At 39.0% G+C, this 16958-nt stretch overlaps 1 protein-coding gene across 5 annotated transcripts in view; it reads left to right on the top strand.

Annotated features, from left to right (window-relative positions):
* Positions 1-16958, top strand: part of DIP2C (disco interacting protein 2 homolog C) — a 308123-nt gene that overhangs the window by 234849 nt on the left and 56316 nt on the right. For all 5 annotated transcript variants that reach the window (XM_066314645.1, XM_066314638.1, XM_066314623.1 and 2 more), the window contains 7 exons: positions 2422-2561; positions 4126-4262; positions 6385-6593; positions 7403-7517; positions 11818-12019; positions 14149-14258; positions 14952-15032. In XM_066314645.1, the coding sequence (XP_066170742.1) occupies positions 2422-2561; positions 4126-4262; positions 6385-6593; positions 7403-7517; positions 11818-12019; positions 14149-14258; positions 14952-15032 (994 nt within the window). The remainder of the gene's footprint in view (positions 1-2421; positions 2562-4125; positions 4263-6384; positions 6594-7402; positions 7518-11817; positions 12020-14148; positions 14259-14951; positions 15033-16958) is intronic.

Here is a 16958-nt window from a genome sequence, read left to right as displayed (position 1 = left end):
CAGCTTTATACAAGAAGTACCCAGTGTCTTTCCCTTAGATGGGTTTCTCTGCTCTTGGCTGTGTGGGCTTTTGCTCCCTTGGAATGAACTCTTGCTTAAGTTCAGAGAGGAATTGAATGGGCAGCAGACATTGCTTGTGCTGAGCACTGAGCAGGTTTTGAATTTCCTGGGCTGACCCTGGAAAATTTGGCCCAAATCACAGGTTATCAAGTGGGAGAACTTCATAATGGCATGGCTGGTGTGCCTTTTCTAGACATAAGCTCTGTGCCTGTAGCTCTCTAAAGCACTAAAAATTCATTTCCAAATTAACTAGCATTGAGACCTTACAAAAAAAATTATTAGCACATAGAATTGTGGATAATTCAAAATAAAAAAAATAGGCATTTTTTATCTTCAGTGCATCACTGTGTAATTACAGAGCAGCTCCTACTGCAGTGAATGTTACTGAACACATCTCCTTTTATTTGAACTCTGTTTAATGGTAGGGTAATGCTAGATGAACTTGGGAGATGTAGTATTTTTCATTTTATTCAAGCCATCTCCACTGACAGTAAAGTCATTATCATACAACTTCCAAAGAGTTACTGCTGAAGTATGCATTAAAATGACTCCCTGTGGAGCAGAGATCCAGAGAGCTCCCTGTTAATGCTCTGACTCTTTCAAAATCTATGGTGTATTTTTATTGAACTTTCTATGAGGAAAAGTAACAAAACCAGTTCTCAGTTGAAATAATCTTATAGTTTAGAAAAAGATAGTAATAAAGTAGAGGTACTTCAGTCTTAGAGCTGAATCACAAAGCCTAATATTCCAAGGGATGTGTCATGCAAATAACTCATGTTGTTCAGCTTTGGTTTATAGCATATTAGTCTGAACCCTTAACTTGCTTAAGGGAATGCAGAAGTGTAAGGATAGGGGTTTTTTCCCATTTAAATGGCTGGCAAAAAGCTGTGGTCAAATAGATTGTATCTGTAAATGGTAATAGGAGCTGCTTTCAAAATGCTTTGTGTGATAAGTAGTGCAAGAAAACGTTTGTGATGGAAGTCCAGATGGCCTCTACTTCTGGAAGTCTTTGAGAAGCCTGCAGGAGACCTTTCTTCTCATGAGCACAAAATGTGTGTTTTGGGGAGCAGGGATGAGACAAAGTTGATCAATAATGTCACTGAAAGTTCCTTTTAAATGATGGGAGTGTTATTTATCACAGGTGCTTGTTTACTAGTGCCATTTGTTATGCTCTAATGCATTTTCAAGTGTGCTCACATCCTTCTTTGTTGACAGTGTCACTTGAGAAATATGGCTCGTAAAACCTATTAATTGAAATTTATAGAGCCCATCAGGGCAAGGCTTACATGAGCAGGACTGGCTGAGGCCCATCTAGTATTTCAAGCAGAGTAGAGGAGAAATGTCACATCAAAGGACATTATCTGTTAAAAAATAGTTGTGTTGTGGTGGAGTATGGGAAAAATTGTGAGCTAAATATTTGCTGGTTTATCCTTCCTGAAAAGAGCTGGAGTCTGCTCTTCATGGGTGCATAATCTGAACTCAAATCAGCACCATGTCACCTTCCAGTTTTGCATTTTAAAATGCAGGGCAGTGTGAGAGTCCTTCCAGACATGAAAAGCTCTGACACATTCCCCTGACTTGGTAACTTGCATACGTCAACACTCATTTACTCAAGCCACACTCTCCATAGGTATAATTGAATCCTCTGATGCAGCAGGTGGTTTTATACTAAAACAAGCTGACAGGCGTCTTGTGCTGATGCTGTGGAATTTTACAACATGCAGGCAATGAATCCCAGCGAACTGAGATGTTACTGAGAGGCTGCATACACAACATTTTGACTGTGAATGATGAAGGCATAATTAGTTTTAATTTTCATGTGTAAATTAGAATAGTAAGAATTCAATTATATGCACTAAAATGTAGATGGCAAAGTCCTTGTGTCTTCCACAGATACTTGACAGTAAATCTTTGCCAGACTGCCTCAAAATAGATAACATATAGAATTTATCAAGTTACTTACTGATCAGTTCCAAATATTTGTAGAACAGTTTCCTTCCACGTCAACTGCACCATCTTTCAGTATTTTAAAAATTAGGTAAAAGCTCTTTACTTGGGTGGTAAGGCAATCTTTATAAATTTTTCTGAAAATTAAGTACAGGCTGTTCTGGGTAGATGTTAGGGGTTACTTGCATCTCAGCAGCCCCATATATGTGGGTGGGTACTGAAAGAGAGAGATAAAAGATGTAATTACTCAGAAATTACTGAAAAACAGGATTTTATCAGGCCTAATAGAGGATGGGGAAAGGGGAAATTTTAAGCTCTTGAAACAGAGGAGTATTTGCCGTAGTAGTCCATTAAGCAGGAGTGAATGTTTACCCCTGCCTGATGGTGCACTGGTGCTCTAACCCGTGTTTGTAGGCCGACAGACGACAGCAACCAGCCGCCGGGGAGGGGAGTTCTGTCCATGCATGGCCTCACTTACGGCGTGATTCGAGTGGACTCTGAAGAAAAGCTGTCCGTCCTGACTGTCCAGGATGTTGGCTTAGTGATGCCAGGAGGTGAGAAACTTCCTTTGAAACTTATTATCATTCATCAGTTTAAGTGATTAGGAGTAGAAAGTTGCAAGTGAGCGTACTTTGTTGCCGGACTATGAGCTTTGGGACTACAGGCTCCTTGAAAACATTTTAGTCCAAAAGTATTACCTTACAAAACTTCATGGTTTGGAAATCCAAAGATTTTTTGCCTGCATTTACCTCAGTGCCTTTCTGCTTGCATTAGCAGCATATATTAAATAACCTGCCACCACATCAGAACAGCTGTTCCTTAGCTGTGGGGTGTTGGTAGAGAAAATAAGGAAGTTAAAGTACTGTGGCTATAAATAACCGTAAGTCCAACAAAGACAAAAGGTTTCAGTAGGGAAAGTTTTTGTAGCCTATGCTAAGGGTCAATACAATTGCTATCTGAAAGCTAGCAGAATGTTTTTCCAAAGGTCTTGTGCCATCACCCAGTTATTAGATAGAGGAAGTATGACTGAAAACTTCATGTTGATAAATTCAAGCTGAAATCAGTGCTTCTGAAGAGGAGGATAACACTTTTCATAAGACAGATACATTTTAAATAAGATGCTATGGATACTATAAAAGGTTAATACTCTTATTTTTTCATAAGAGAGTGCTTGTTATGGACCAAAGCAATAAAACATAATGATATGTCTTACAAAGTTTTAGGTGAACAACTTAAAAGCAGATACAATTGGTAGTTGTTTAATAGTTGTCATGCAAGATATTATAATGGATGGGCCACCTTGCACCTCATATTATGTTCTGATAAATTTAATGAAAGTGCACGCTCCTGTTTACCTTCTGAATGAAAGGTTGTTCAAGATTTTGTATGCTTGTACTTAAAAGTTGTGTTGATTCCTTTCTACTTTCTCTTGACCATCATATCCTCTTTGCAACTACAAAATCTACCAATGCTGTACTCCAGCTCCAGAGATTATAGCTCAAGCAATATTCCTGATTCTTGTTCAAATGCTTGACATAAAATAGTTCTTCTTTCTCAGACCGGTGCTTTCTAATCCCTCCTGCTTAGCTCCTGCTGTCTCTGCAGGCCTGTAAGACCAGACAGAGGGAGTCTGAGCTCTGACATTCTGAGTAAAACAGCCATATTAGTCTGCTGGAATATATTGATCCTTCATATGGTGTTACTTGCTACTTTCTGAGAGGTGGATTTCCTGGTTGCCTGCCTCTCTGGCTGTATAGTAATTATCAAGGGCTCCATTAGGGTATTTAATTTTGCACTGACTGAGGCAAAGCTGGGAACACAATCACATTTCACAGCAATATTAAAGATGAACTGCAGTTTCAAAAAGCAAGGCAAATAGGTATTGTTATCAATGTAAAGACAGAGTTACAGAAAGATGTTTGTGTTCTTTATATAAATGTTATTTATTATAGAAAACCACTTGATAATGGTAAACACCATAATGTTCAAGGTTTTATTAGACATTAGTCTGCATGTAATTAATTAGTTTATGTCTTCTCCACCATTATGCCTTTCCTACAGTTTTTTTATTCTGTGGTTCATTTTATAATATTTTTAATTCTTTTCTTCTCTGTCTAGCTATAATGTGTTCAGTGAAGCCAGATGGAATTCCTCAGCTCTGTAAAACAGATGAAATAGGAGAACTTTGTGTATGTGCTATTGCAACGGGTACGTCATATTATGGACTCTCGGGCATGACCAAAAATACTTTTGAGGTAAGTTGACAAAAAGTGCTATATAAAATCCTTCCTTTTGAACTTTTTCTGTTTCAAGATAGTATTTGACATGAAGTATTGATATTAACAGTATAAGAGTAGCAATATTAATCAATGCTTCTGGCTTGGGATCTGTATTCTACCCAGATAATCTGCATTGAAGCCCATTTCATTAAGTGCAATAGTAGATCTTTATGTGAGTTTAGTTTTGGTTCTGAAGAGCTTTTACTTCAATATTCAGATACCAGGAGCTGAAAAAAATCAAAATGAAAGGAATAAGAAAGACCAAGTTCAAAAGGTAATATTGTACAAATCTATGTGCAGAATTTGATTATTTCAAACGGCAAGAAAGCTGCTTGGTATCTCTAGAAAGCTGTTTTCAACATTTCCACAGCACTTACAGCATTAAGGCTTGTATTTATACAGAATCCTGACAGATGTAGTCTTCGAGAGAGGTATCTGAAGAGCAGAGAAACCTTTTCCTGATTAGTCCCCACCTGCTTTTGTTTAAATTGCTTTAGGTGAAAGCCTTTTGGCTTTGTGGAATCTGTTTTCTGACTCCAGCGCACACAGCTGTATTGATAGCTCTGTAGTATATGCTCACGTATTATCATTAACTTCTGCTGAAGACAATGTGAAAGGCTAAACAAATTAGAGAAAAAGTGAAAAAAAATATTTTTAAGCTACAATTCTTTTCTTGTTTAATATTTATGGCAGAAATTAGCAGAAATATGTTTAGGTTTCCTTTAAAACATTCTCTGTTATTACCACTTTTAATAGACTAATGTGACTAATATCTCCTGCAAAATGCAGAGCTGAATGTTGTAAACACTGCACATTATATAATTAATGGAGACAAGTGGATATGATTCTACATCCTACTGTTGCAGTAAGGAATCCTACTGTGCTATTGTGATCTGAAGTTTGTTGATAGCTGATTTTTATGCTGCAAGTACAATTGGCAATACCCAGTGTGAGTGATAATCCTGGATTTTACATACTTCAAGGTAGAAACGTACTTACCTTCATTTTGTAGTACTTGCTGTAATTGTGATATCATTCATAATTCATAACTGTCGGCAGTTTAGCAGCGTATTTAGACTGATTTAGACTTATTCCTAATGCTAAGCAAATAAACTGCCATTGAGTGGGCATGACCACTCGATTTTAATGTTAAGCATGTTCTTAAGTGTCCTCTCCTGTTTTACTGCGTAATTCACATTGCAGGTATTTTGTGTTCCTGAAATGAATTATGGCCAAGGAAGTATAAGCATTAAATCTGTTCAGTAAGAGTCACTCATGGGCATCTGGCAGCAGAATTTGACCTTTCTTTTTAGATGAGCCTTCAAGAACACTGTATAGGCATGGTCTTCTACTTGCCACTGTCTTTTTGCCTTCAGACTATTTAAGGACTGCAGAAAACTGTGGTTGTGTCAGAATGCAGCTCAAAGTAGCTCACATGCCAAAAGGATAACACTGTGCCAATTAGGATAGAAAAAGCTATAGGAGTCTGTCGGTGGAAGTCACGTATGTCTGGTGTTCAGATGTTTAAAGATGTGCCCTATAGGGCTGTATTTTCAATTCCAGGTGTGCTACAGAAGCCATTATCACTACTATTCTGAGAACTTAATTGACCTGAAATAAAAATGTGGTCAGATGAAAGAGTCATTAATGTGCTGTACCTTAAAATAGCTTCTCTTCCAGCCTGCCTATTGCTTACACTGTGCTGGAAATGGGCATGAGGTACTGAAAACCTCTACTGAAATGTTCATGAGTTAAGCTCTCAGTTAACCTATATACAGCACCTCAGGTTGGCAGTCTGCTCAGCATGGGTTTTTATTTAATACTGTTGATGATGATCTGTATATTTTTTAACATCATAAATGATTTACATACTCAAAATGTGTATGGTAAACAGAGTGGGATTGAATTTGCTGGAGCTCAGGTGCACAGGAGTCTAGGAGTTTCCTGACACTCCCTTTATGGTCAGTCAAGGATAAAGAACATCACCAGTGACCTATTTACTTTGTTTCAGAATAGCCATCTGAGAGAAAATGCCTGAAATAACTTTGCAGCCTGATCTCCGTGTACAGAACTGAAGACCTGTGTTTCTGTTTTGCAGGTGTTTCCTATGACCAGTTCTGGTGGCCCTATCACTGAATATCCTTTTATAAGGACTGGACTTCTAGGCTTTATTGGACCAGGTGGACTTGTCTTTGTTATTGGCAAAATGGATGGTTTGATGGTTGTCAGTGGAAGAAGACATAATGCTGATGACATTGTAGCAACAGCACTGGCCGTGGAACCCATGAAATTTGTCTACAGGGGGAGGTTTGATCCTTTCTTTTCTTACATTATGTAGAAATCTTTATTTTGCTAAGGTGAAGTGTAAATGATCCAGATGCTTTCAGAAAGCAGTGCCTGATCTGCATTGTAGTTTCCCTGAAATTCTGTTCATATTGCCTGAGCCAGGAGGCAACTGAGGGAAGCCCAAGGCCATGTTGAGGCAGAATTTAGATACCAAGGTCTTGAAACTGTGATTACTGAAATTTCCAGTTGAACAGCTGGTAAATTCTGAGTGTGTTGGCTCAACAGGAGCCTTTCTGTGTGAACTGAACGTTTCCAATATGCCTTACATTGAAGTTTTTGAATGTGAAAGTGGTTCTTTGTGTGACCTTCCTCATGTGCTGAAACTGAGCAGGAGACATGAAAAACTTCTGAAAAGCCTCCTGCTCTTCAGAAGAGCATGTGCTCACACTCCATCGCATGTCAGACCTCTCAAAAAATAATGTTGCAATCACAGAGGCCAAGGAAGGTGCTTATGCTGGCTGTTGTATAACATCTTAGCAACAACCCTGGTGTGACCCAAATGTAGTGCTTTCCTTATTCCAGGAATGTTCACTTCTCAATCCTGCTCTGACATTATTCTTCTATATACATGACTGTAGAACAAAGCCTGCTGTTTCGACTCCAGAACTTACCCAAAACGGTTCTTGTAGCTTTTTGCCCATAAATATATTAGTAATTGACATGCCAGGAGTCTTACTAATAAATAAAGAAATCCGAGTTGTAGAAGATTATTGCAGAAGGCAGGTTTTTCCCTCTGTCCTGACACTAAATACTCTTCTTTCCTCCTACAGAATAGCAGTGTTTTCTGTGAGCGTGCTGCATGATGAAAGGATAGTTATTGTGGCTGAGCAAAGGCCAGATTCCACAGAAGAAGACAGTTTTCAGTGGATGAGTAGAGTTCTCCAGGTAATGCTCTATATGTACGTTTTGAAGCTATTTTTTTCTTGCTTTATATTCTTTTTATTGATTTTTCAGACCCCTAAGGTAACTGACATTTGTCTTTGAGTAATTGTGGATCCACCTTCAGTTGCACTTGCTCTTAATGAGCACAAAATGAGATTCTTCTGAGTGACAGTTCCTATCTGGGCTGCACACACGCAGAGAGTGATCCTTTACCTAATCAAAATGCTGAAAGAAATGAATTGGAAATTCATTTGAAATGAAACAGGAATGAATTGAAGTAAATAATAGCCGTGAGAGAGTAGCATATGGTTTATAAGGATATAGTCATTCATTACTTTGAAAAGGCAATGAATGAGTGAATGAATGCATTATATACTCTTACTGTCAAAAGCTACCTGAGTCTCTTACTAAACAGTTACAAGCATGGATACAGAGTTGGCCTCATCCTGATTTTTTTTTTAATAGGTGAGAGAAAATTATGTGTTTCGAGTGTATCATGTTGACAGCTAAAATAAACCGCATCAAACTCGGCCTAAAAATCCCAGTTTCCTTCCACTGAAATGAAGGAAAGTGATTGGTTAGCTCAGATCTAGGTATCTACAGTGAGGTTATCTTCTCAGAGGGACACCTATAGCAAAGCATCCCATTCCAGCAGTCTGGCAATATCAATACTATACTCACAGGGTTTTTTTAACTCTAATGTCCACACACAAAAATATTAGATACTTTAGACAGGGTCATCTTCCATCTCTGTGGTTAAGCCAATCCAGACTCAAAAGTAATAGATATCATGGAGATGTAGTCAATTAAGTCTGTTTGTTGCTATGTTGTGAAGTGGTCTCAGCTCTCTCTACAGTTGGTCTCCTGTTACTTCTACTACCCCTTGCTACCTTTCTTTGTGTCCTTCTACAAGGACTCTTCTCAGTAAATATATTGCAGACATATTTTTTGCTTTATCTGAGAGCCAAAGAAAAAAATCCCACACAATTCAGAGATGTTTTTATTCATCATTGCATTTTACTGAATAAGGAAGGAAATCTATCTACTGTATCCTTCAAGAAACTGAACAAATAAGCTTTCATCCATCTCAAGAGTGGCTTATTTGCTCTCTTGATTCAAAAGACAGCTACATTTCAGACAGTTAGAGGCATCTCATATTCACAGTAGATCTAAATTAATACCAAGAAAAGATAGAACCTCCAGATTGCCATCACACAGAAAGCCTTTGGAACGCCTAATAGCACCTAGGACAACTACTGTAGAAGAAGAGGCTTTGGACTGCCCACGCTTTTGTCAAGTAGCAGGCTCCTAAAAGGCTTGAAACTCTGGACTTAACACTTGTCCTGTGTTGTCAGCCAAGCATCTCTGTGACTTTTACCAATCTAATGTCTTACACAATCATAGCCAGTAGAGCTCTGTGCTGAAAACTGCAGGAATCCTGTGTCCCAGTACTCCTGCCAAGAGTCAGCCCTGTTATTCCTGAGAGTCTGATCAAGTCCTAGCAGTGTCTGAGAATAGTAGACCATGTATCAAAGTACACAGATGTGTGGCTGCTTTCATCACCCACGTGTGAAGCTGCAACTCTGGCATGCACCACTATGTGAACATGAAATTTCTGTTTCCACCACAGCTGAGAGCAGAGATGAAGGACAGAAGCCAGGAACATGTGGAATGTTTTGTGCCTCTTCCCATTCAGACTTTTAATGACAGATGTCAGGAAGTGGTAACCAGCTGTATCGGAATCATCTGCTAGTGAGGCACAACATAACACTATTGCAGCCTGTGTCATGACTCTCAGTGAAGTCCATGCTAACAAACTCTATCAAATTGGTACTTGATTTTAATGCTATTTGTGAGTTGTCTGACACCCTGTGAGTGCTGCCCTGTGCCAGCCCTGCCCTGCACTGCCTGCTTCTGCTGTGCCTTGCTGTCTCTTCCCTGCAGTTGAGCTGTCTTGATTTGCAGAACCAGTTTTTCTAGTGGTTTGCACATATCTTGACTCTCCTGATCCATCCTGCCCCTTGGCAGGGAGCTGAAGGATGGTACAGCAGTTATACCTGTGGGACTATGCTGGGCTGGTATAGTAGAGGGTATATTAGAAGCTCTGTGGGTTTTGGCAGAGGGATGGTTGGGAGGGAGTGATCAGGCTGGGGATGGAGTTTCTTGAGAGTAGAAGGGTGAAGATCCCAGATCACCCAGCAGTTCAGTCAGATCTTAGAAACTCATCTGCTGCAGAGAGATCTGACCCTTCAGGCAGAGTTGTCCCTGTATGGCAGACTGGATGTTAGTTTTACCACTGCCAGGACTTGACAGGAGTAGGAAAAGCCAGGAGATCTACTGCAGCCCTGGAGAGTGTTTATCCAGAGAACTGTGTCAGAAGGAGATGTTTTCTCAGCTCAGACAACACAGAAGTCTGGGCTCTGCAAGTTTGGGTATGTCTTGTCCATTTTCACAATGAAAGAGAGGAACAGATTTCAGATACTGTTTGATTCTGGCTGGACAGAGTCATTTCAAAAACCAAGCCATCTCATCAAGAGGCATAAATGCCAGCAGTATTAACTGGTACTCTTCTACCTCAAAATTTTAGGGCTCAGTTCACCACTTGTAATCCTTGTGACAAAGCCATTCCTTGCTTCAGTAATGTGCCAAACTCAAAGGTGTGAAAGGTGACAGATTTGAATGACACATGATATTTATGTGGCATTTTGTAGCAGGTGTGTCTCTCAGAGACAGTTCAGAAGTTACTGTGAGATCCTCCCATACACCCCTCATCCTACCACAGCTGGGGATTGCTTTCCATTCACCACCTGTAGGAGCCACAGAATTTTATGTTTGAGTAAAAGTGGTTACTTGCCCTGTGATGGTTTTCCTTCAAGCTGATGTCAGGTGATGATCCCATGATTCATCACTGCTTTTCAGAACCTACAGATAACATCATGATTCGTAGGTTATGATGGTTTCTGCCAGAAACATGAGATGTTGTGTGTTGGCTGCCATAAATATTTCACTATTGCTGGTCTTTTGGGTGGTGTCTGGAGACCAGCAGCAAGGTCTTCCATTCTGCTGTGAGAGCTACTACTGCTAAAATACCAATGTTTTTAAATGAGTCACCATTTTATTATTCTTTCTTATGAGATTTTGAGGTCAAATCAATAAGAAATGGAGCAAACAGAAGCCAAAAGCAAAGCATTGCTTAGTCTGTAGAGCTAATCAGTAATTTATTGGTCTACACTTTAGTACATCCGTAACTGTAAGTGATTATTTGATTCTCAGAGTATAGATTGTATCTTCCTCAGAGTATAGATTGTATCTTCAAGGCAGCACACATATCAATTCACTTTTCTCACAGTTTAAAATGAAAAAGCAAGATAAGTAATTTATATTTTTGAACAGTTAACTATTCATTAGAGACGCTATTTGTAATTTGTTTCTCAGTTTTTGTAAAAGTCTGAAGTTGGTTTTATAACACACTGAAGCTGGCTTTCTAACATGCTGCAATTTTTGTTGTAAGGAAAATAAGTCCTTTAAATCTGTGAGGAATTAAAATCTATGTGCATGGATATTCATGTTTAACTCAATATATTACGTAGATTCTGTACTCTACTTTTCTTGAAAGTGATGCAGTTTAATTAACATATCAGGCAGTGAACATGGCTGCTATATGATTCAAAGATGCTTCTTTTTCAGGTTTTTGTCCAACAGATTATATTTTTTTTCAAGTGGATAGTTCCATAGTTTTCCCTTATAGATTTTCCATTCCTGCCTGAAAATCTTTTACACTTGATCAGGGAATGAAACAGTTATTACCTTTTTTAAAAAAATTGAAATATTCGCAGGGTACATACATCATTAGGTATAGGAGTTATTTGAAATTTTGCCTTGCTCAAAACGATGGACTGGATTTTAAGTTGATAGGAATCCTTTGAACTGTAGCTCTGAGAAGTGCACAGCTTAAAAGCAATTCCATGTGGTCTGGCAGCCCATCTTTGTTAAATATCTCCTGGATATCTGCTACTAATGTGTGCTTAAGAGGGATAACAAGGTAGCATTTCCTAATAGATTTGTGTGCATTTATCACCAGGTTTTTGGTTGCTTTTTTATCTTCTGGAATGACTGTAACAACATTTCCATCTACCTGTTCCCAGTGAAAAGAATCTCCTTATCGCTGACATAGCTGAAGTGTCTTTCCAGTGCCAGTTAATTATTAGGGCTGTTTTTTGCAGTAATTCAGAACAACATGTGCTTATTAGAATGATGAAAAATTAGCCCTTCATTAAAATCAACTTCCTGTGTGTTTTTTTAGGCAATTGACAGCATTCATCAAGTGGGAGTCTACTGCCTAGCACTTGTCCCAGCAAACACGCTTCCCAAGACACCGCTGGGAGGGATTCACCTGTCAGAAACCAAACAGCTCTTCCTGGAAGGATCTCTGCATCCCTGTAACGTGCTGATGTGTCCCCACACCTGCGTAACCAACCTGCCCAAACCAAGGCAAAAGCAACCAGGTAAGAGGAGTGAGGGCCAGGGGGCTGTGACTTTGTGCTGTGTGCTTGTGGTACAGCACAGGAGCAAAATCAAGTAATTGCTGATACAGGTGAGAATCAGCTTCATCAGCTTTCCTCTTCAATATCCTGTGTCTGCCAAGGACATCACTGATGTTGCCAGAAGCTAGAAGCACCTTCACAAGAGAGTGGAAGGAAAAATGCTAATTCAAAAAAGATGACATTTTTATCACTCTACAAGGCACTGCTGAGCCCACACCTGGAGTAAATTCCTCTTCAGTTATGTTTAAAGAGGATGGAGGCCAATCCAAAGAAAGATAAAATCTTGCCTTATTTTGAAGGCTGAGTTTGTAAACTATTAAACTAGAAATAGAGAGGTAGAGGACTGTTGACACTAAATAACAGTGTTGGAAGAGCAAATACTTAAAAACTGGTCATGAATAAATTAAACCAAAGAATGAGTGGTTTAATCCCCTGCCTGTGAGGGGAGATTCTGTATTACTCTTAGAGCAGGTATATTAGAAGGAAAACCCTAATTAGTTTTAAGATGGTTCTTCAGAAGTTCTGCCTCTTCATAAAGAATGCTGGATGAAATGGTACAGCAGAGCACTGTCTCAAGAGACCAAGAAAGCCCTTGTAGCCTTCTGTAGTCCAGTCACTGGTATTTTGTGCCCAATGTACAAGTAAATTTTAACAAATTTTTGCCTTTGAATCCGGTTGCAGGTTTCAAGGCATTTCAAGGATTTCTGGATGTGTAGCCTCAGGCTTAAGATGTGAATTCAGCTACATTAGACTGAGTGTTGGTTATTTTCTGCTTTGAAAAACACCTTGGAATTAGAAGTGGTTTTGCTCTCTGGATCTCGAATAGGGAGACTATCCCTCACAAATTCAGTGCAAGTTTGTCTAAACCATCATCTTTTCTCAAAACCTTGGACAAATGTTTCAGAATCAAAACCGTAATCTTGGTTTGTGGATACTGGGAATGTCAGAGGTTAACAGTGACTTGCACTAACTTAATGAAAGCCATGAGGCCTTTTACTGCAGTGCTCACATTGGTATCTCCTTGTTGCTGCACCACAAAATAATCACTGAGTTAGAATCAATAGAGATTGTTACAGATATGTTATGTATACAGTAAATATTACTATGCTAAAAGTAATGCTAGGAGCACAGAAACAAAACTGATAGTATCAGATTCTCCCATTTTGTTTTGTTGTGACATACCCAGAGAGTACGTAATATCTATCTATCTATCTATCTATCTATCTATCTATCTATCTATCTAATATAAATAATATATCTATTATATAAATTGCTTTATAATTGCTTTTACATATCCATATATCTATATATATATCTTTTATAACTTTAAAGCAGAGCAGTCTGTAGGTGCTTTTGATTGTACATTATCTGGTTACTTACACCACAATCACTTGGACTTCATAGGCTAGAAGTAGAGCCTGGTATAAATTGCAGTTGATCAGTAATCCATGCTGGAGAAACAGAAAACAAATGGTATCTGTGAGACGGGTATTGTCCCCTAATGGCAGCAACAAATCAGTGAAATCCACCTCACGGAGGAGTGTCAGCCACAACATCTTTTCTTCTGAAGTTACCTAACTTCACTCTCAATCTTTTCTATCTTATTGCATGTATTTTATCATAGGCACCATCTGCCTTCCTAACCCCTGTCACTTCGTGTCTGTAGCATTACAGAAGTCCTAATATAGATGCAGCTTAGCCAAGTCCTAATACAGATGCAGCTTAGCCCAGGCAACAGAAAAGGGAAATAGGAATGTTGTCACTCTGGACTGAAGCACTTGAATGGATGTGCCCACCGTAGGAGCTAAATTTTCCACATTTCTTGCATCAAGGCAGACAAGGTATGTCTCTGGCTGTGGATAGGCCAGGGTAAATTAGAGCTGTTTTGAGACGACGAATCCAGTCCTGTGTATCTTCCAACCACTTCTGGTCCATAACCAAAGTTTGTGTCAACAGAGATGTGCTGCTCAAGGTTTGGTTTTGTGGACGACAGTGAGGAAAACGGCATGTAATACCAAAGAAATCACATGAATTTTCATCCACAAGCATAGAATTTTTATTGCTCTTGGTGCGTTTCTGCTTTATTCTAGAAATTGGCCCTGCCTCTGTGATGGTGGGGAACTTGGTCTCTGGAAAAAGAATTGCGCAGGCCAGTGGTAGAGATTTGGGGCAAATAGAAGATAATGACCAGGCCAGAAAGGTAAGCTAAACTTTTCTGTTACAGCTTGTATTTAACATCGTATACTTGTCTTCATCTATATATAGTTAACATCATGTAGTTGACATCAGGACACTTAGCAATTTGGAGATATGATGGATGATGATGATTATTGTTATTATTATTACCACCAAATTTGTTGATGCCTTATTTTTAATTAATGCATATATTTAATATTTCAGAACCTCCTTTACAGATAAATATTAAATAGACATGAAGAGAAGTCACTGCATTTCATTTTTATGGATATTTTGAAATAAGGTTACATGGTACAGCAGAAGAAATGTGGTGGGAAGTGTTCATGGGGCTTCCACCAGAACTCACCCTCTATTACATAATTTTTTACCAGCTCAAGTGGAATCCAGAGAATTTTTTTTACATATAAGGTTCTGGCCTTATTGAAGAAGAAAAAGAGAGGAAGCTAAAGAATTAAATAGTGCTGAAATCCAGAGGGATCAGTAAGAACTCTTATTGCTTTGGAAGTATATGCAGTAATAAATCATAATCCCAGCAGTGGCTCCACTTCCAGACAGGCAGCTGCTACCATGCAAAAGCACCTTGCTATGTGTGACAACAAGAGAATTAATTCCTGTTTAGTGCTTCTGGGTACTGGGACCTGGATTTTAAAGCCAGGAAGTTCTTTGGTGTGGTGACTGTCACTCTGCTCTATTGCAGTTCCTGTTCCTGTCAGAAGTGCTGCAGTGGAGAGCTCAGACCACCCCTGACCATGTGCTCTACACCTTGCTCAACTGCAGGGTAAGAAGCTCAGGCCGTGGGTCTGACAGGCTTGGAAAAGGCACACTGGAATTTCAGCAGCACCTGCTTATGTTGTGCCTGGATGTGACCTTTTTCTACCTATTTCCACTAATACTCAGCTCTTATATTTAATGTTCACTGAGGCAGAAAGGAAAAGAGAATAAGCACTGTCAGTTGTCAAGATATAGATTGCTTCTGTATCAGGCAGCCTGCCTTGCACATTTCCCATTTCTTCTTACACCACATACATGTTGTGTGTGAGCTGACACTGCAAATCTGTTTCAATACTGTTGAATCTTTTTCAAATCTGTCCCTGTGTTGAATAACAGTGTTTAATATTTCTCACCATCCTGATTTCCAATTTGAAAAGCACAGGCTTGGCAAAACCAAAGCATTTTCCCTAGATAGAGCAATTGCTGTTGGTTTTGAGATAGGACCATCTGGGAGAGGTGTCAGAATGAAGAAAAGAGGTGAAGAGAAGGAAATTTATGTCTAGAATACAATCAAGTCTGCAGAGGATCACTAATAAATCTCTCTACATCTCTCACCTACATGAGGTGCCAGCCTGGCACAACATTTCATTGTTTACTAAAAGTGAATTAATGAATGTGACAGGTATAGAACTTGGCTTTGCTAAGAGTAAAACTTCCTTGCTTTCTGTAGTGTAACTTCTTTACTTCCTGGATGATAACAGATGACAAACCAATAATTTTCAGGACCACAGGGAGAATTAAAGTCTGATTTCAAGCCATTCCATCACAGTACATCTACACATATCTGTCAGATCTGGGAAACATCCACAGTATGTGAGGGTTGTCAGGAGAGGGAAGGCCTGGAATAGTGCTGTTCCCCTGGAGCAGTAGCTGATGTTGTCTCAGCCTACATGGTCTTTGTGCAACTTGAATGGCTCCTTAAACCTCTAGTAATTTGTGAACCTCTGTGAAATCACCACTTATAGTTTTTACAGAATGTCCTTCTCCATTTTGCAGTGATGGTACAAAGTTCAGTTTGAAGCTACCAGTAAGTAATTAAATAATTAAAAAAAAAAATTCTAATTAATAGCTTATATTTGTGAATATGTGAAGCCTGACAGATAAATAGTGAAGTAATAATGTATTTTTTTATGGCAAAGTAGAAATCTTGAGATGGAATACCGTTTATAAGTTCAATATTACACCATTAAAGTACTGCATTGCTGTCTCCTGTAAGTTAGGAGCAAAGATGCTGTGAGAAGGAGTTGATGTGTACTATCCCTTCTCTTCCACACAAAGCTGTTGCTTTTGACTTTTAAATAAATCCAAACTTCCCATGCTGGCAGAAGGGTTCAAACAGTGGGAAGTAAGGACACAATGTGCAAAACAAGGATTAATGGAACAAATTCCTGTTCCATAGAAGTAAAGAGTAGTTGGATTTTAAAATGCAGTTTCTCTGTTACTCTCAGTGAAGAATATCTTGTAATATGAAATTTGTTTGAGAGATGTAATGCTTTTTAGAGAGAACTAATATTTTATGGAAAGGGATGACAGATTTGGGGTTTGCGCTAGGCAAGTTTTATTGCCCATCTTGAATTTTAGCTCTGATTTAGTTCTGAATTTTTCCTATTTTGTCTTCCTTGGACATCATCTGTACACTTTGTTCTAAAACATTCAGGCATCCTGCAGTGGATGACTAATGGAAGTCCACTGGGATTACTGTTTTCCTGTAACCCAAGCTTTGAGAATTTGAAATATTTCAAGATTAGTGCAGTACATTGTTTTTAGTGTGTGTCATTAAGGATTGCAACACCTTTACATTTCGGGATAGCTTATTAAAGGCCCAAAGGGAGTAGTTTCATGATGCTTGCAAGTGCTTCTTGTCCAACAACAGGATTCTCCTTCCCTACACTTCATATAAACAGTGACTTCCCACTGGTTCACAGGCAGCAAG

The sequence above is a fragment of the Sylvia atricapilla genome, chromosome 1 (assembly GCF_009819655.1).
Source record: "Sylvia atricapilla isolate bSylAtr1 chromosome 1, bSylAtr1.pri, whole genome shotgun sequence".
NCBI lineage: Eukaryota > Metazoa > Chordata > Aves > Passeriformes > Sylviidae > Sylvia > Sylvia atricapilla.
The sequence above is the reverse complement of the archived record's forward strand: the minus strand, read 5'-3'. Positions and strand labels throughout refer to the sequence as shown.